General features: G+C 42.3%; 1 protein-coding gene across 2 annotated transcripts; it reads left to right on the top strand.

The window, feature by feature from the left end:
* Positions 1-24: 24 nt before the first annotated feature.
* MYL1 (myosin light chain 1) lies at positions 25-19,352 on the top strand. Of its 2 annotated transcripts, none has more exons than XM_013952165.2 (7): positions 25-268; positions 11,191-11,215; positions 14,717-14,860; positions 16,775-16,948; positions 17,479-17,556; positions 18,101-18,153; positions 19,026-19,352. In XM_013952165.2, the coding sequence occupies exons 1-6, from the start codon at positions 137-139 to the stop codon at positions 18,127-18,129; spliced, it is 582 nt and encodes a 193-aa protein (XP_013807619.2). In that variant the 5' UTR covers positions 25-136; the 3' UTR covers positions 18,130-18,153; positions 19,026-19,352. The 2 variants fall into 2 exon arrangements, with proteins under 2 accessions (XP_013807619.2, XP_013807617.2); XM_013952163.2 differs by lacking the exon at positions 11,191-11,215 and adding an exon at positions 11,455-11,482.
* The last annotated feature ends 442 nt before the right edge of the window (positions 19,353-19,794 follow it).

Below are 19,794 nucleotides of genomic sequence, written 5' to 3' on the forward strand. Positions count from 1 at the left end.
CTAAGACACTGGGTCCACCTCCAAGCCACAGGCTGTAGATCATTCTGACCACTGCTCCTCTCCCAGGAATCACTTTTAAGGGTTTTCTAACGGTTTTTTGGGGGGCACCTTTACTTTCAAATTTAAACAAAACAAAATGGCACCAAAGAAGGACGTAAAGAAACCCGCAGCTGCTGCAGCACCCGCACCCGCACCAGCGCCTGCACCCGCACCAGCACCCGCACCAGCTAAACCCAAAGAACCAGCAATTGATCTCAAGAGCATCAAGGTAAATGGATGAACGTGTGCTGATCGCTGACCCAAAGCGCTCTCAGACGGGGAAGTTAGCAGAGTCCCTGCTGGAACCTGCGGTGAAACGTTGTGTGTGCTTGGTTCCAGTTTGGGGACTGCAGTGAAATGAATGAGTAACCTCAATCAATGGATTTCTTGATCTGGCTGAGCTTTTGATTGTTTAAGTAGCTGGAGGTGTGTAAGGCATGGCGCATGATTTAACACAAGAGTAAAGCCTGGTGATTTCCAAAGTGTTTTGGAGGGTGGCCCTCAGAACTTCTGACCAAATCAGATCAGTCTAATCCATTTGGTAAAGCTGAATTTAAAAGTTCTGCCAAAAAACCTAAAGCAGATGCATGAGGACTGGAAAGGGTTACTGAAACTTGAAATGCAATGTTTTCCCATAGTGCTGTATTAAAATCATACATTGTTTTGCAGTTCTCTCTCAAATTCCTTTCCAAATTTTTGCAAACATCTGATGACCTCTTGGTCATGTGCTTTGAAATCAGTATCACTTATCTTTAAAAGCAGAAACCCCAAAATACCCAGAGGAATAAAAAGAGGGATTTGGCAGTTTTTTTTTTTTTTCTTCTTCCATTTTCATCATACAACAAACACTGATTCAGACCATGAGCTGGAAAGCCATGTATGGAACTGTTTCAGGTGATTTCCTCTCCCCTTATACATTTGCTCATAAGTTGCTGGTTGCTGCAACAAAGAGGAAAAGTCTTTTGGAGGTTTTCCTCTGACAGCACCTTCATTTGAACTCATATTGTCTTTAGACTTTGCATGCCAATCAGCATCATTAATTGCTGCCTTGACACTCGGAAGAGAACTCCTCCATGCTAGCAAATTCTTTATTTAGGAAAGAGCAGAGGGAGGTGAAGTAGACAGAGATGAGGAGACAGATCTATTCCTTCGGCTACGACTATAAATAGTTATTCTCCACCTACCTAACAAGCTGACTGGTCCCAGTATGAGTTTACAAAGTTCTACATAAGGAATCATGCCTATTATGGAGAAAAGAAGGAGTACAAAGACTCCTAATGGGACCTACTCATTTTAATCTCAGGATGAATTGTGGTAAAGTTACCTTAATAAATACACTCCGTTATTCATATAGTCCCAGGATTATGACCCGTTTAGATAAATTTCTTGAAGTTTTCTTTAGTTTTCCCAGCCTGTTCCAATAAGTCAGTATTTTGCTGAACCAGTATGTAGTTTCCAATAAGACAATCTGAATTCACTGGCAAAATAAAACCAGAAGAAGAAATACATTTTGAAATATTTAGAACAATCATAATAAAGGATATGCAGAAAGCCCACTGTTTTTGAGAATACTGTCTAAAAATTAGATTAGACCTCACATTTCACTCATCTCCAGAGATGAGGGGATGCAAGCTAGATTTCCTACTAAATAATTTAATGTGATTTGATGGCTCTCTCTGTCCAGTTCATTAGGAGAAAATAGAATTTTCAACTCCAGTGATCCTAGCTAATCTATCTTTACATAAATAGACTTAATAGTATATCACCAGTTAAAAAATGGCAGGCTGTAGTCTGAGGCATCTCTGCAGTTCAGTACGACCCACTCCTTTACCCAGACAGTCCTCTGTTACAGCAGGAGATATATACTGGTAACAAAGAGAGAACGATCTGGGTTTTGTCATATTCAGACAGATAAAAGAAGACAGTATGCTTAAATTCTCTCTTTCTCTCGAAAGATAATATCAAACATGATATTTTCTCTATGAGGGGGGGGGGAACCTGGACTAGTAAAAACAAACTATTCTTCTAGCACTAATGACAGCACATAAGCATCACTATTCCTATTTGCAAGTGAGTAAAGATAAGGGCTGCGTGAATGAGGATACAGAACCACACGGCAGTGCGGTGGGTACCCAGCCACACAACGCAACTGTACAGCCGTGACCATAACGTGATGCAGAAACCCATGCTGCATGCGAGGGTGACAGATATCCCCTCCATCCCCTGACTTTCCCCTCTCACCCAAGTCCCCACAGCGGTCACAGCCTGCCCAGGCGCATCATGGCGCCTCGAGCGTGGAGCCCTTTCAAAAGAAATCAGGAATGATCATGGCATGCCTGATTCTGCCTCGGAGCAGAGGGTATGGACTGGATGACCTCCCAAGGTCCCAACCAGTCCTGGGTTACCAAACTTCACCCTTTGAGAGCTCAGGCAACGAAGGGAAATAATGCCTTCTCACAACCGACTTGCCTGGGAGACGTATGCGGCAGAGTCAGGAATCAAATCCACATTTTCTGAATTTTAGTCTAGTCCCTTCACTAGCGTTAACCAATCCTTCCAGTCAACCAGTGAAGCATCAGCACAGGAAAAGACACAGCATCATTTCCAATGAAACTTTGGAGGTGGAGACTACTTAAAAAGCTAAGCTTTCCACCTGGACACTCAGTAAATGATCCTGCCATGGTGCTCTTTGCACAGGAGTGGAGTCAAAGCCTCCAGCACGTTGAACAGGATCAAGTAGCCTCCCCTCCACTCCTCAGAGGAATTAGTGGCCATGCTGAAGCTTGCTACTAATGAGGGGTTACCAGGAATGCCAGGCTGTGCTGCTCACGACAATCTGGGGGGCCACACAACAGGAACACACATTAAAAGGCTTTCTCAGCTTTCATAAAAAGACATCTATGCTCCTCCTAACTGTTATGACTGGAGCTGGTAAGCATAGAATCATCTAACAAGGGTTTATTTACACCAAGTAAGCCAATATTGTGCTTTGTTTTAAATTGTCATCAGAGATTACAAGATTCTTCAAAACAAAAACTTAAGAAAATGGTTTTTATATATGGTTTCCTTTTGGGTTACCCTTACTCTTAAATGCCCTGCTTGGCACATCTTCAGGGAACCTGGTTTTCAAAGCCTTTTGGGGTGCACACTTTGAAAGTCAGGCCTGTTTTTAAGATGTCTCAGTTTGGGTACTTTCAAATGCAGGCACCCCAAAAATCACCAGTCACCTTCAGAAGCGGTGACAGGCCTTTCACCCCACTTGCTAATAGAAATTGTTCCTCTTCACCTTCAATTGACTCATTTAAAACATATTTGGTGGTTTGCTAGCACTAGTAGCAGCCAGTATGGGATTCGCTATTTTTGAGCACCACCTATTGACTACAAAACTGATTAACGGGAAAACTGAATACTGCTAGAGGCAAGACTCCACACTCTGCCCTTTCTCAGCTCATCTTTGGCTATAGTGTAACAGCTACGCAGAGTCAAGGCATAGACTGGGAGAAGGAGGGTGATCTTCTTTTGACAGGGAAGTTTAAAGCCTCTTTTTTCCCTACTCAGAAAACAACATAGAACTCAGAAATCTGCTTTGCCCAGGTCTTTTGAAGCTGAATTTTAGTTTCAGTTTTCCATATTATTAGCATGCCCTGGATTTGAATGTTAGGTATAGAGGTTAATAATTTAAATTGGACATGTCTGAGGGTTACCACATGGACTACAACAGGAATGGACCACAATTAAGAGAGGAAAGACCATTTGGGTCAATTTCTTGAGCCCCCGGGAATTTTGTACTTAAAATGTAGCCAAGGACAGTTCCCAAAAGGCAGCTCATCTGTCTGGTCAACTTCCTTCTCATGCACACACTGCAGTGAGAAGAAGCTTCCAGCTGATGGCCAGCACTCTTACAGGTCTACACCTGCAGTAATTGGGATGGGACAACAAAGGCAGTGGGGAATGGATAAACTTCACATTGCCCGTGTTTCCTTGCATTTAACTCAACCCATATCACCAATGTGAAGAGCATACTGTTTTTTGTCAGAAATCTAAGGGCACTTCCCAGCACATACCACCAGTCACTGGACCAAACCCAATCTAGTAGCACTGACTGCAATGCTTTGGGACCTGGGTGCTGGAGATGCTGAGCTCGGTGCCTCACAGGCCTCCACTAAAAGCATAGCGCCCTGATCTGGTATCGCACCAGGCCCTTTGCTCAAAAGAAACGCCTGCGTGACTCTAGCAATGCAAAGCAATCAGGCTCCCACAGCTCTCCATGCTGTAAGTGATGCTCATTTGGCAAAGAGTGCTTTCAGGACTGAAATCCCTGCACAGGAGCCCAGTTATGCAGTGCCCAATTGCAGATAATAAATTACCTGCATCTTCAGGGAAAAAAAATAAAAACAAAAATCAGAACTATCTATCAGCAAAAACTTACTAAGCCCTTGCTTAACTGTGTGATGCATGATGAAGCCTGCTGCATGGAAGCAAACCTGTGTGATCATTTTATTTTTAAATACAGAGCTCTTAAGACAGTATAAAACTGTTTCTCCAAGTGTCCTTAATTCTTACTGCGTTCACTACTCAAGTAGGTCATCTCTGAACAGAAACTGCATTGGATATAACCAGAGAGAGGTAAACTCGCTAAATGCACTGACAGAAAGCTTCTGGGCTGGAGGGCACGTGGGACTGCAAATGTCAGCTGAAGCGCTGTGAGAGAGATCATGCTGCAGACAAACTACTTTTGATGTGGTAGGATGAGAACAGGAATGTTAATAGTAGCTTTACTCATATTGCTAAGGGCTTTCTTAGAAACTGATAAGGTTTTGGCTGAAATATTTGCCCCAGGCCTTCAGATTGTGCCTGATCCAACTCCAGTGAGGACTCCAGAATGATTCTCTAGGACATATATACCCGTAGGGCAAGGTCACTAGTCCCAAGCGCCCCTCAGGCTCAAAGGGGGCAAATGCAAATATGACTTAGTTTTAAGAAAAGCAAAAGCACCTGACACCATCCAGATCAGCTTTCTGCTCCAACTCTGACCACTGAGACACCGCGGCACTCGGGATCCACCCAGAGCAGAACAGCCCTTGGCAAATCCCTCGCCCCCATCAGCCACGCCGCCTTTGCCAGGGCCAGGCTGCAATTGCGGGCAGATACCAAGTCACTGCATAGCCGAGGCGCAGCACAAAGGCGTCCCAGGGCAGGTAATCTGGACATCACACTCAGCCACGCACCGAGACATCCCTTTGGGACAGTGTTGAAAACCAGAAGGAAAAAAAGAAAAAAAAAAGAAAAAACAAACAAACACTTTTTGTCAGAAACTTCTTTTTTACAGAACAATTTGCCTCCTTTTTTTTGTAATGTGCTACTAAGCAAGGAGTCCCTCAGAAGTAGAAATTACCCATATATCAGCAGATATTTTTTCTTACATTTGCTAGCCTAAAAATTGTTTGAAAAATAATGATTTGTACTAAGATCTATTCTTAGCAATTCGTGGCTTTGGCAGAAATTAAAAGAAGTTACCTATAGCCTTTGGAGGGTCTGAGGAGTGACAAGTTTTGGTAGAAATAATGGAAGCTAAAGCAAATTACACCAAGACTAACATTTCGAAAGCTCACTTAAACTAATTTCTAGTGTTAGCAGCAGTTGCAGGGGGGAGCCTTCTTCCCCTCAACGAATTGAAACAAGTTGAAAATATTTCTAAAATACTCTCTTAAACCTCTTCGAGCACGGAGAGATAGCAACAAGATATTTGAATTTATCTTACGTAAGGTATAAAGAAGGTGACCAATTTAGCCAATGACAAGTAAAGAAAGAAGTTGCCCGTAAGGAGATTTGAGACAACCATAGCTGGAAATTTGCTCCTGCTTCCTTGAGGCTTTCTTACATCTCACATGTATTGCCAAAAAGCACTTTCAGCTGGCTGCTCTATTGCATAGCGCTTAAATGTCAAGCAGCAATAATGTTAACACTCCAACATGGCCACTGGGAGGCACGTTAAAACAACAAATCCCTTTGAGATTGGAGTAGAGCTCCAAAGCCTCACATTTCCTCCACACATCCTCTCCATTACACACATTCATGCAAAACCAAATGCAATTAGAAAAAGGGACACTTCTACAAATGAGTCCAACTGAATGTCACCTCCTCCTATGAAGCTAATGAAATCCATGCAAAACGGTATGATCAGCAGCGCAGCTGGAGCACATTTCACTCCCAGACATTTTAGAAGGGCACATTCATTAATCGAATTGGCAAGGCTCATCCAAAAATTTTTGTGCAACTGTACAGTAACTGCAAAGTTACAAACTTGAAATTAAACAATCCGTAAAGTTACAGAGAGTAGTTGGGGGAAAATAAATAAATAAATAAATTCATCCATGGTTAAGTTCATTAAATTAAGAGAGGTTTTGAACTATTCTTCCAACCCTGATGGTATCTCACACACAGTTCTTTCTCATATATTAGTGGTGCTTGTTCTTATTCTTATTCTTTCTTCTATTGTATTTCCAGGCAGTTTCATTCTAAAAATGGAGCTTTGTTTCTTGAGAGCTTATTTGCTCCTAATATTTCTTTGCCCCATAAAAGACATGAGGCTAAATCCATGAGGCCGTTGACTCTTCCCTAAATGAGAAGTAGCCTCTCCGAGACCCACGGCATTGATCCCAGAGCTATCAAAGGAGGGTGAGGGACTGGAGAACGACAGCCCGCTTTTCAAAGGTGTTTGAGAGCTGTGTAATCCTGTACTTGATGATGTCTACTAGAAAATATGTGCAGCTATATTAATCAAGGATCAGGCATTAAACGGCAAGCAGATATCGTATGAACTGCTGTAGGCACAATCCAAGCTGATCACTACCAAAAAAAAAAAAAAGTCATCCTGTATAGGAGATTAATTATATAAGAGTCCCAGGAGATTCTCTAATTTTCTCCCCTCCGATCTCCTCTGAGACATTCAGTACATTCTCAGTCTTTTCTATGGAGAAAGTACTTTGAAATATCTGGTGGTTCTCTAATCAAATCCTAACAGAGATATTTCTCCTCTCTATAATTCACCCAAAGGGGAACAAGCAGGTAGAGCAACTTTAGCTTCCAGTAGCCTCTTTTCCCAGGGCTTTTCACCCTGCCCAGACATTGACACATTTATGGTGAGCACGGAGTGACTGTCACTCAGCAGGGCTCTACTTCAGCCCCCGTGACCGCCAACCTCACCAGGCGCGCACAGCACGACGCAGCAAAGGTCTGGATCCTGCTGCCCAGGAGCTGGTGATCGGATGGGAAGTTAGGAACTTAGATAGCAGTTGGGAAATAAACATTCGTGTGGATTGGGTCTTACGCTTACCTGCTGAAAAAAAGTTGCATTCAAGTCGCCCCATACGCACACCCTATACAGCTGGGATCTGGTCAAAATGCCTCTATCTAGCAACAAGAGAGATATAAGGTGGTTGCAAACAATACAGGGAGAACCCTTAACCTTTTAAAACCTTTTCTTTGGTGTAAACATTCTTCTGGATAATAATTAGTCCATTAATCAGGATTGAGTCAAATTAGAGAAATCCAGGTCCTTCTGGTCTTTCCATGTATTGCAGTTCCTTCAACCTTTTATTATTTCTGCTTGTTTTTTGTTGTTGTTTTTTTGTTTTTTCAACTCAACTCCCTGAAGTTTTAAGTTTTCATTCTTCTCTAGTGCCCATGGAATCATCGTTTTTTAACAATACAGAGAACATTGTCAGGATTAGAATAAAGAGCAGATCCACTGTAAAATATTCCTTCCTAATTATACCCTTAATTTTTGAAAGGATCACTCAAAATATTTTGTATCCTGAGGCCATCTGTAGGTGCCCTTACTCAAACAGAGCAGCATTTTAAGCCTATAACAGACTACATTGACTTAGAGCAAGGTGATTCTTAATGTGAGAGCATGCAGCGTGTCCACGCTAGACTGCTTCTCCACAGCAAAATTCTGTGCAGTGCACTTTTATTCAAGAGTCAGCAATAAAATGAAGGGCTGCTGTAGTAAACCAGTATTTTCTTATGTAAAATCTGAGCTAAAGTCCCATATAGTCAGGAGTTCAGTCAGCTTAGACAAAGACCCTTCTCAATCTTTTGGGATGGATTTTGTTTTAACCAACCATAAAGCTGATCTGAAAGTGAGAAAAAATATTCTAGAGAATTAATCCAACATTTCCTTGGGTTAAAGGAAAAAAAAAAAAACACCATATTTTCAAGGAAACATCTTCCAGTTGCCAGGAGTAGAGAGTGAGAGGCCGAGAGCAAAAGGGAAATTCCACAAAAGGCAACATACTGCATGGACCCAGGCAAAATTTCAGCTCTGCCAAAGCCTTTAGAAAGCTCCTCTATTAATGCCTTAGACTGATGGCCAAGTTCTATACTAGCTTTCTCACTGCCCGAGCTTCAACCACAGCTAGGATTGACCAGGGGGTCTGCACTGTTTCACCTACAGCGGCTAATGCAGACAAAAGCATCAGCTCCCTTTTCTATGCAACCCACTTGGTCGTGGCTGCACTCTTTCCTGAATATGTCCCTGTTCCCAGGTGCTAATAAATTACAGATAACAGAACAATCAAAAGTGAAGGCTGTGTAGCATTTTTCATGCTCTGTATGTTTTCCAGATATTCCTCCAAAGCACAAAGAATCTGTTTTGACAAAATATTTTTCAGCTAAAATGACTTGCTTAGAAATTTCTCTGTATTGTATCTTTAGTTTTTAAAAGGGGAGGGAGTAGGTTAAAAGCACCAATCTAACAAAATATTTTGACCTATTTTGATTGTTCAGTTTTAAAAAAATAATAAGGTCTGTTTGGTTTCGATTCTTTCTTTCAGAGCCCTCAATATACTGAGAATAGTCAGATGTTCAGAAAGGTTATACTTGTCTTCAGGGCACCTAACTGTGCTACAGGAGAAAGAATCTCTCTTATTAATCACACTTTACCATTGGAGAATCAGGAAAGGAGAGTGTGCAACAAAGGAAATTGATAGAAATTAGAGAGAGCCTGGATTTGAATTTGCAGAGTCTGTATCTGTCCCTCAACCATTCCTACCCTGGCTGCATGACCCTCTTGATCCAGTTGAGGTGACAGGGAGAGGAAGAAGTTTGGAGGAAACATCTCCCATTTTACAGCATCTCAGTGAATTTGGAGATGTGGTCTGGGCTTGGAGGATGCTATGCAGCGGGACTAGGCCTTAGCTACTGAAGAAACTGCAGCTTCTCCCTCCTATGACATATCTGGGAACTCCTCACTTGCAAGCCCACCACAACACCTCTGCTCTGCAACCTGAAAAGCAAGCCCCTCCTTCCCCACTGTTAAAAGGCATCCATCCACTTCACAAAGCTTTTTGAGGGTCCCTACCTCTACCACTGCTTTTCCTTCCTGTCTACATCAGAAAAACATCTTCAGTTCTGCCATGCAACTCCTCCTCCTCTCACCACACCAGTGAGCTCTGAAGTTCTGGTGCCCTGTTTAATGCCAGCCCTATAAGGAACGGGTCCTACAGAGTACAGGCTACTGCCGATACCGATTTCCTACTGCCCTGCAGGCTACATCTCCACATCAGTTGCAAGTCTAGAAATGCAACTGGTTCCAAAACACATAGATAAGTTTTCCCTTAAAAATGTTAAAAATCTGGAAAACATGACCAGTGCAGAAGAGCTCCATAGTCAGACACCACCCGTGTCAGCATGTGAATCTTCCGCTCAGCGCCAGTACCTAGATTGCAGCAGGACAGACAAGCAGCAGCATCACTGAGCTATCATTGACCAATACATTATCCAAAAAAGGGGCTGAGCAAAGCCCAGGAGGGGTACAAGGAGTCCTAGCAATTTTGTGGGCTTTGAAACAAGCCCAGAGCTTACCATCCAGCTGCACCTAAAAACATGCAACCAGCCAGCCACGTGGAAAGCCAGCCAGCTGGGCAAACACGTGGGACTTCTTGTCCCCAGCACTCTTCATTTGCTGACTTTAGAGCTTATTGGAGAAAGAGGAGCCCTCCCTATAAGGAAGTCTTGGTAGGTCTAGATAAGGAATATCCCATCTTGATGATACAGACCCAGAAATTGCTGACATGATCCAAACTTACTGCTGCTTGCCACTCCCTGCCTCTCTCCGGCCTCCTAAAAATAGTCATTGTAAAATGTCCATCAAGACATGGAGCCTTCTGTCACTTTGCCCTAAGAAAGCTAAAGAACTCGCCAAGGGGAGTGGCGGTTTCCTTCTGACACCTAATCCAGGCAGTGTCGTCAGCGCCTCCACATAAATAAGAGGAAGAAAGGCCAGGAAAGCAGGACCACTCTGAGAGACCTCAGCTAATCCCTCCTGCCTGTCTGCTGCTCTACTTTTCCAACTCTCAATCATGGTGGGTCCACTGGAAAGCTAATGTTTAGCAGTCAGCCAGTGTGTTTTACATGAGTAAATCCGGCTTCTTGCTTGAGTTAGTTCTAGGGGGAGAGACGGGCCAGAAGAAAACAGTTTGGTTTGAGGAAGGAAAGCCAAACAAACCTAATGGACTGTGTTAGGCTGTCCAGTTTGCCTGAAGTTCTGCACTAGGCAGTGGTAGAACTGTGGTTCCTGTAGCTTTAGACAGGATAGTTACAATTTGCTAGAGCTATCTGCTAAGCATTTTTTATCTGACGCGACCTGCTAAAGTTGCAAGGGAAAATAGCAATATTTTTGTATAATAAAATATCATAATTTAGTAGTTTATGAAACAATGTACTGTCAAAAACTAATTTGAAACACAGACTTTAATGGATGGGTTTATTTTCTAAGCTAATGTAAAAAGCTGCTTGCTAAGCAATTTTACTTCAAAGGATCTTAATAAAATGGGTCTGTATTAAAGCAGTAAATGACCTGACTGTACATTAACAACCTCTTTGTTAGTTAAGAGATTTAAGATTTGTGTTGCTTAAACCACAACCCTGGCTTTCCCTGGGATGCAGATTTCAGCAGAATCTTTAAAAATAGACCTGGTGTTATATTTTTACAAGGCAGGTTGTTAGTTTAGGTTGCCATGGCCTAATTGCATCAGGCAAGACAGAGATGCCAGGGCGCTCAGCTACCTTGTGCTATTTGCTTTCTCTCAGTGCATTTTCAGCAGTACTAGTTCTCTTTTTTCTCTCTTTTTTTCTTCCCAACTGCAGTCCTTCACTCCTGACCAAATTAATGGTAAGTGAAATAAAAATTAAACTTTAACAGTGGGGAAAACAACATTTACTGAACGCTAAATATTCACTAGTCTTAACAGCCCTGTTGATATCTGAATTACTTCTGCACCTCTGAGCGGCTATATTTCTACTGCTTTGGAAGATGACTCATGGATTGAACTGGATGCTTTAAAAACAAACAGGTTCTCCCCTAGCCCCCCTTTCCTAAGTTATTTTTTGTGATTGATTTCCTTCCAACAGATCGAGTTCTCCAAGGAGCAACAGGATGGTAAGTTACAAGACAGCCAATGTGTTTTACCTGTACATGGGTTCGAATAGGAGCTACAAGCTAGGAGGTTTAACCTTTACAAAAGGAGGACCTAGGACTTTAGCCGATATAAATCACCACACTCTTGACTTCCGAGGTGCTATGCTGACTTGCACTGACCAAGAATCTGACCTTAGATTCCCATGTAATTTATCTGGGTGTTTATGTGCTGCCTGAGCTGATAAGTTCATGCAACAGCATGAAGAGGGAATAGGACGGTGTTCAGCTCTGCCAGCTGAATATTTTTCAGCTGTGTTCATGTAATGACTCTTCTAAAGGATGATGAAAATGGGCGTTGTTCTTTAAAAGCACAAGGGAGATAGACAGAGGAAGGACAACAGGAGGAGAGAGGGAGCAGAAGATTTAACCTAGCTGTAGTGACATTGCAATTTTACATGAACAGAAGGTTTAAGAGATTTTACCAAAGATCTGCTTGATACTTTTGCCAGGAGATGTGTGGAAAGGGGAAAAGAGAGGCTGTTTTACTGTGAATATGTTTATGAAACATGGAAATAGTTAGCAAATAAACGACTCACATGAACTGTTGCATATAACGTATCAGTCTGGATATGCTGTGATTGTAAAGCACTGTGCTGTACTTCCTGCCTTTCAGCAAGTCACCAGCAAGTTCCAGATTTTTTTTTTTCCCCCAATCCGCTAGATAGACCTGATTAAAAGTTTTGATATTAAAAAAAAATCCCTATCAAAGCCTTAGAAATCTATGCCCAAGTGTTTTAATATCTTCATAGATGCATTTGGGTTATAGTAAGTAACACAGGTATAAAAAAAAGTAAAAGTAAAAAGAAAAAAAACCCCACACTCAAATATAGTAGACTCCCCAACCATGAACAAAGTATTTAGAAGGAAAAATACAAGGATTTACTAAAAATCCAGAGGCAGAGAAATAGCTAGAAGCATGTCTTAACAGAGAGCCCTAAACTTCCTGAACATGATCCTGCTCGAGGTTACACCATCCTAACCATCAAAAGCAACAGGGAGGGGTACAGTGCTGTAAATGTGCCTCTTCCTCTAGTCCAAACACTCCTGATCACAAAGGAAATTATTTGGACTCATCCTCACTTTGTAATTGTAGAACTTTTACAAAAGGGTTAGGAGGCTTTATGGAAAAATGCCATCAATTCAAAGCTACTGGCATGTATAACAAAGCAACAGATTTTTTTTTCAGCTTCCTTCCATATTTCAGATCATCCAGCTGCTGTAATGCTGTGTTGACTGAACCAAGTAGGGGAGCAATTAAAAGGCACTTGAGAGAGGGAGGATTTCCCTGAAACACTGATGCTCCACCCTCCATAGCTATTTCTGTCCACACACGCTGACACACCAACAGCTGGGCATAACCCTGTTCAGAGACAGATTTTAGACCTGCTTATTCCAGCAGAGGTATAAACTGAAAACCAGCAAAGATAGGTATGCATTTCACTGCAATATGAGAGACAAAGATAAAGCTGGGCCCTTTTCTCTGAACCAGGGAGCTGTTTCCATAACCCAATGAACATAAAACTTTGTGGGATTCACAAAATAGAGAAACTCTCCTGATGGTTTTGCTAACAACAAACTGGCATTGTTTTACACTTAACTGTAGGTAAATGTCATTCATGAACCAGAAGAAAGATTGGATCATATGGCATAAATCAGCACAGCTCCATCAACCTCAGCTGCTAGAGCAGGAGCCAATATGAAGCTGGTAGATTGTAAGGGGAAGCTCTACGCAGGTCCAAAAGGCCTCGATTTTACAGTCTGTAATAAAAGTTGTAAGGGGAGAGTGTTAGCACTAAAGGATTATAGGTCTTGCACATCAGACAGTAAGGGGATTAGTTTCAGACATATTAGATTACAGCCTATTGGGCCTACAACCTGTATCAGCGGTTTTACTGGGTGCCGGCAACTCCTCCAGTGAGGCAGTACGTGGGTGGCTAAAGCAAGAACCTAAATACCTCCGTTTCATACGTCTCCAGCATAAGATGAATGAAGACATAATTAGAGATGTGGTTTATTACTCTTAAGTCTGCCCCAAGGCAAAAAAAAAAAATTTCCATCTACGCACGCTACGAAACACAAAGCCTCGCTCGGTCATGATGCCCTTTCAGATCAGACAGGCCGCTAGAGAGAAAGATGTTTCACTTGGTTTTCTTGGAGTTAAAACACAGCATGGTCAGACATCACAGTGCAGAAAAGATCAATAGTACAGACCAAGCTGCCCTTGACCTATGAAGGTCAAAGATAGCCTTTTAGCTAAACGCTTGACTTTTTACATATTTCTTTACTTATTGCAACAAATACTTTAAAAAGACTGAAAAAATACAGTAAGATGATTAATACGGAGCTTTGCAGCTGAAGATGAAGACTGGCAAGGTGATGAAGGTGATTACCTGCGCTGATTTTTACAGAAGTATCAGTACCCCAAGTCCTTAGTCCGCAGCAAAGGGGAAAATAAATGAATGATAATCACTTGGGGGCACTGAAAGGAGCAAAGTCTCAAAATTTATTTAATGGGAATATACTGGAATGAGGCACCACACAAGGGTTACCACTGGAGAAGCTGGATCTTCAAGGATCTGTAAGAGGCAGAGACAGATCACAAAGGGCAGACAACAGAAAACAAACATGGGTAAAAATGTCATTAGAAGGCAGCTTTAAGGGAGAGCAAAAGTAGGAGCATTTGAAATCCACCTTTAAAGTTTCCCATTAATACTGTGTAGCTGAGACACTGGGATTGCAGACAGGACCCATCAAAGCAGGCAGATGTTTTGCACCGCTAGGTACTTTTACAGAAGAGTCTCAGTCCCATGGTGAAATAAAGTGGAGCAGATTATTCAAGAACATTTTCACCTTCTGCTGCTATGCTATGTAAAGAAACCTGTTCTTAAATGGCAGCATTTGTAGCAAGCTTATCTTCCTCGGTGCTTGAAATAACTACAGGATCAATTACAAAGCTATTGATAGCTATCAGAGCCAGGAAAGATATGAAAGGTAGATATAAAAGTTTAAAAATAGTGAAACCAAAATGTCAGAGGGGAGGCGTTTTTCTTGGAATCGTGGGCCAAAGATTCTCCTGGCTAACTCCCCCAGAGCTGGTGGAAAGATGCCAGGAGACAACAGACTCACATCTTTGTCAATACAACTCGTCAATGCAGAGCTGCCTGCCTTGATTTAACTCATGCTCTTTCCTTGCAGACTTCAAGGAGGCCTTCCTCCTCTTCGACAGGACCGGCGATGCCAAGATCACCCTGAGCCAGGTTGGCGATATTGTCCGTGCGCTGGGGCAGAACCCTACAAACGCTGAGATCAACAAAATCCTGGGCAACCCCAGCAAAGAGGGTAACTACCCTACAGCCTCTCATGTGGCCCTTCCACAGGCTGTGCAAGTACCATCAGTCACAGTAGGAGGGAGAGGAACTTTCACTCGTAGGGGAGCACGACAATCTCGCCCACAGGGATACAGGGAACACCTCCAGTTCATTTTGAAGAGGACTAGGGCGGTGGAGAACACAGAGAAATAGAGATCACTTTGGTGTCAGCTTGGTGTAGGAATAACACATGCTCACGTGGCTCATAGATCCATCTGTGCCCCAGTCTCTGCTGAGGAGCTGTAGGTCCATTCCTAACAGCTGATGCTCTCCCCTCTTGAGGCCTTTCCAGTGCACAAGCCGAGACATGCTCCAACACTGGAAACCCACCAGTGCATTTCCACTGCCTGTGGTGGTCTGCTTAAAACAGCTACAGACCCAGACATGCTGAGGCACACATTGGCCCTTTATTAGCTGTCATTTTCTATTTCCTTTCCTCCCCTCCCAGAGAGAAAAGAAATGGTAAATACCATGGTAGCCTCCTTTTAACAGGGACCTATCTGCAGCTGATCCTGATTTCAATCATGTAGGACCATACTGAGATGGGCTAAATTGCATCCAAACCCTCAGGCATGGGAGAGGATGTTCTGAGGGACCATTCAGAGAACCTAAGTTAAGTATTAGCACCAGTGGGAAGCACTAAGTAAAGGACTAAGAGAGGTGAGACCATCACAGTGCTTTAAGTGACTATAGCAACAACCAACAGTGATTTTTGTTTAGTTAGTAGTAAAACAGTTTCTATAATAATTATATATTCAAAAATCTCTCCTACATTTTCATCTGTCACGTTTTGTATCTGCCCAGCTAAAGGTTGCTCTTTGCAAAGATCTAAGGGGAAAAAAAAGCAATCCTTTTATTTGGCAGCCTTGCTCCAATAAAAGCCATTCGGGGCAAGCCTCCCTGAGGACTAGCACCTCTGGGTGGCAAAAACAAAGGTGTTAAACACACCAAGCTTGTGAGCCCTTGGACCTGCACACTGATCATGTGCTGGGTGGACACTCCTATTTTTAGCTAGTCTATTTTTAAGCTAATAATCTCTGCTACCTGGTCCAAGACAGCCTGCAAAATAGGAAAACTAATTTGTAAAAGAAAACAAAACTTGAGACCAAACTGTGGCAGCTGGAGGAAGAGAGTAAGTTCAAAGCAACAGAACCTCTTGTTGCATAATACTGCCTTTGATATTAGTTAAATAAACACCACTCATGCTATCTAGGTTTGGTTTACTCCAGCTCATAATGTGGCCTTATAGCATACAGTAAACTGGTTTCAGCTTTTCTTCTCTTATTAATTGAGACAGAGGGCAAAATTTTCTGCCCTGCTCTTTGGAAGGGAAGATCAAGGATCACAAAGAAGGTTACAGTGATTTTTAGCCACCTTTTCTCCATCCCCAAACCAACAGCCACTTTGAAACCTGAAGAGGTCAGCAACATGTTGTAGGCAACTCCTGGGGCTTGCCTAAGTCTAAACACCCCTCTCTGGTCACCTTCTCTCACTGTCTGGGGTTCCAGATTTCTACTGTGTTGTATTCTGCAGCTCCACTCCCAGAACATTATTATCCTTTCAAAGATGAACTCATACAGCAAGTTTCATTTCTGAAAGAAAAATACAACATGCACACAAACACAAATATCTAAGACTGTGTGAAAAGAGGGCTGGAGCAATGATGTGAAAAATCAGATGGATGTGAAAATGTAACCTCTCATAAGACAGACAGAATCCAGATTCTGCAGTGGAACTGCCAAATCTGGGGCAGAAGCTAGAATAAATGTTAGAAAGAGGTGAGCAAATGAGGCGGGAGACTCTCCCATGCTTCAGGGTGAATATCCCAACAGGAGAACACAAGTAGAAGGGTCTCATAGTGTAGTAACTGGTATCTTCTTTCCAGAGATGAACGCCAAGAAGATTACTTTTGAAGAGTTCCTGCCCATGCTGCAAGCAGCTGCTAACAACAAAGACCAGGGTACCTATGAAGACTTCGTTGAAGGTCTGCGTGTTTTTGACAAGGAGGGCAACGGCACAGTCATGGGGGCCGAACTCCGTCATGTACTGGCTACTCTGGGTAAGGGATTATTATCTCTATGAGTATTTAAAAAAAATTACTGCTGTCTGAAGGCATGAGAGAGGGAGAGGATGTTCTAACCGATCCAGGGAAGTAGGAAGCTAAAAAGCCCGACAAGACTCTGGATTTCTGAACTGGGAAGCCAAAGGGAAAGTGAACAAAAAAACACTTTAGGAAGCCCAAAAGAAAAGGTTTGCTTTACTTTTTCTCAGCTCAGGCTAGGTATTAAGAATGCCTGTAACTTGACGGATAGAGAGAAAAGGCTGTAACACACAGCATATGGACAATGATAGAGGATTTGCCCCATAGTTTCTTTACTTTGTAGCATAACAAGAATCTGTGTTTATGTGTAGAACATCTAAGAAAAGTTAAAATTAAAAAAGCTCAGTTCAGTTATAAGTCTTTTTTGTTACTAACCCAGGAAGGAGGGGGGAAAAAAAAAAAAAAAAAAGAGCTTCTGGAAAATCTCTAGGGTTCAGCCTTAGCTGAGTGTTTGTATAATAATTAACTGGGCTCTCCCCATTCTCCAGGTGAAAAGATGACAGAAGAGGAAGTAGAAGAACTGATGAAAGGTCAGGAAGACTCCAATGGCTGCATCAACTACGAGGGTAGGTACAAGGGTTCAACATCATCTTATCCTACATTTCATCGTGCTCTCACTCCCAGTTTCTTTGCAGTTGGCTTTTAATGGTGAGGCTTCTCAGGTAAATCAGACAAAGCTGCATTTGAGTTACACTAAAAAAGTATAGTATGCATGAAAATGACCATTGCTATTCGCAACATACTTAGCCTGCAGTTATACTACTAAAAAGGCTAGATTTAGCCACAGCAGAGAAGGTTACTTTTGTCAACCCTAAATCTCTAGGCTCTCTGAGTTTCTGTGGAAAAGCTGCAATAGTTGTAAGAAAGCTAACCCACAGCTAATGCTTAGGAAAAGTGCTTTATTTGTCATATATTTACTCTTATCACACCTGAGCAAGGAGAGAATTTGGTGTGTACAACATTAAACACTTAAAGACAAGTTCCTGATCAGATTTGACCTAATATAGAGTTCTAATGACTTCAGCTCATGAACAGCTCTTATTTTTAAAGGTATTTCCCAAACCAATGTTTGCTGCTCCTTCTAACTATCATATCTGTATTCTTCCACAGCATTTGTAAAGCACATCTTGTCCGTCTAAGTGGACTTCCCCAGATTCCAAGTGGTATGTCCTTCTCTTTTGCATGCTTAACCTTGTCCCTCTTGCTACGCTTAATAGTTTCTACCTGCTCATGGCCAGACATAGGTTATCAAATCAACATGACATCATCACCTCAATAATATGAATAAAACCAAAATAGACTGTTGGACAAGAGCAAAGAAAACAGGAATCCAGACTCCTGGATCCTGTTCATATCTCTAGAACTGGAGGAAACTGAGGCAGTGGTTAGTGGATTTGTCTAAGATAACATATCCAGACCATAACAAATGCTCAGTTCATCTGCGGGCATAAAAATGCTGAAGCTTAAATGTTATCCTAGACTTCTGTTGTAAGGCAAAATTACAGTTCAAGCTATGCAAATTGACAGCTTGAGACATTTATCCTACAATGACTTTGAGATCACTTGACTGAAAAAAGAAATCAAAACAATGCCTTCTGATTTGTAGGTTGCAGTAAAATCAGAGAGTAGCTGGAAAAGCTTTGTGAACTACTGAGAACAGTTCTTCAAACAAAATGAAGTAATCATCTGAAAATAAAAGTACTCTAACAGTCATGATCAGTGGTCAAAACAGGACGTCAGAAGTACCTGCACATTTAGAAGTACTGTACAAGTAGGAGAAAAAAAGTCTTACTATGCTACTATTTTGTCCACAGAAAAAAAACAGCAGCTGTCTTTGAAATACAAACATAAGATACTGTGGGTCTAAGGGCCCATTTAAACTATGTTTTAATAACCTGGGAAGGACATTTCCAACCCTTGCATGCAACAAACACTTTAAAAGGGAGCAGTGAGAAATCAAGGGCTCGATTTATCATTTTGCAAGTGTTTCTTCAGGTAAAGTGACTTCAAGTCCAACTCTCCCATTCCTTCCCAGAACAAGCTGAATTTGGAAAGACCAGATGGCACCAGAGATTTGTCTCAGTGAAATTCCTGCTCTGTCAATCACTGTCAACACGGATACCACATAGGACTGGATGATGTGCCTCCAAACCCACTACTTTTTACCAGTGCATCCATACATATCACCCTCTGGGTCACTACACCTTCATTTCAAAAACTGAACTTTCACTAAGGCAAGCTAGGTGGAACAAAGTGCTACCATCCACCATCCATCCTTCCCAAGCATCTTTTTCCATGTTGTTTGCCAATGAAACTATGTAATCCCTTGGAAAAATAAAGCATCAATAAATCCCTGTGGTCACTTTGGGGCTATAAAGTCTTTCTTTCTCTAAAGCTGTTCAAACCCTACCCAAAGCAGCGCCCAATACTTAATTTATTTTCTCTGTATATTGTATTTCACAAAATAAAGTTTTATGAAAATAAAATATATAAACATCTTCTTCAGGAAGTCACCCTACTCAATCTGCGTGAAAAGCGTTTTCTTCGAGGATGGGGAGAAGGAGTAATTAGGGAGCTACTCCCTAGATTAGCACTTAATTGCTCTTGGGAGAAAGACAACGGGTGGCTGGTGTCAACGGCTCCAAGGGTGGCATCTGCTCCGGCCTCTCCCGTGCGCTCAGCAGCCTCTCCGGGCAAGGTGCTCCCCTGCCCGCGACAGTGGCACCCCAGGCCCGGCCCAAAGACAGCCACGCGGAGCAGCTCTTCCCAGCAAAATCTCCTCCTCGGTGCTGCAACGGCAAGAA

The sequence above is a fragment of the Apteryx mantelli genome, chromosome 6 (assembly GCF_036417845.1).
Source record: "Apteryx mantelli isolate bAptMan1 chromosome 6, bAptMan1.hap1, whole genome shotgun sequence".
Lineage (NCBI taxonomy): Eukaryota > Metazoa > Chordata > Aves > Apterygiformes > Apterygidae > Apteryx > Apteryx mantelli.

Excerpts from the sequence above, each read along its gene's own strand:
- MYL1 (XM_013952163.2), top strand. The coding sequence starts at position 137 with ATGGCACCAAAGAAGGACGTAAAGAAACCCGCAGCTGCTGCAGCACCC. Across the intron at positions 16,949-17,478 it reads TCATGTACTGGCTACTCTGG|GTGAAAAGATGACAGAAGAG; the intron begins GTAAGGGATTAT and ends CCCATTCTCCAG. Across the intron at positions 17,557-18,100 it reads TGGCTGCATCAACTACGAGG|CATTTGTAAAGCACATCTTG; the intron begins GTAGGTACAAGG and ends ATTCTTCCACAG.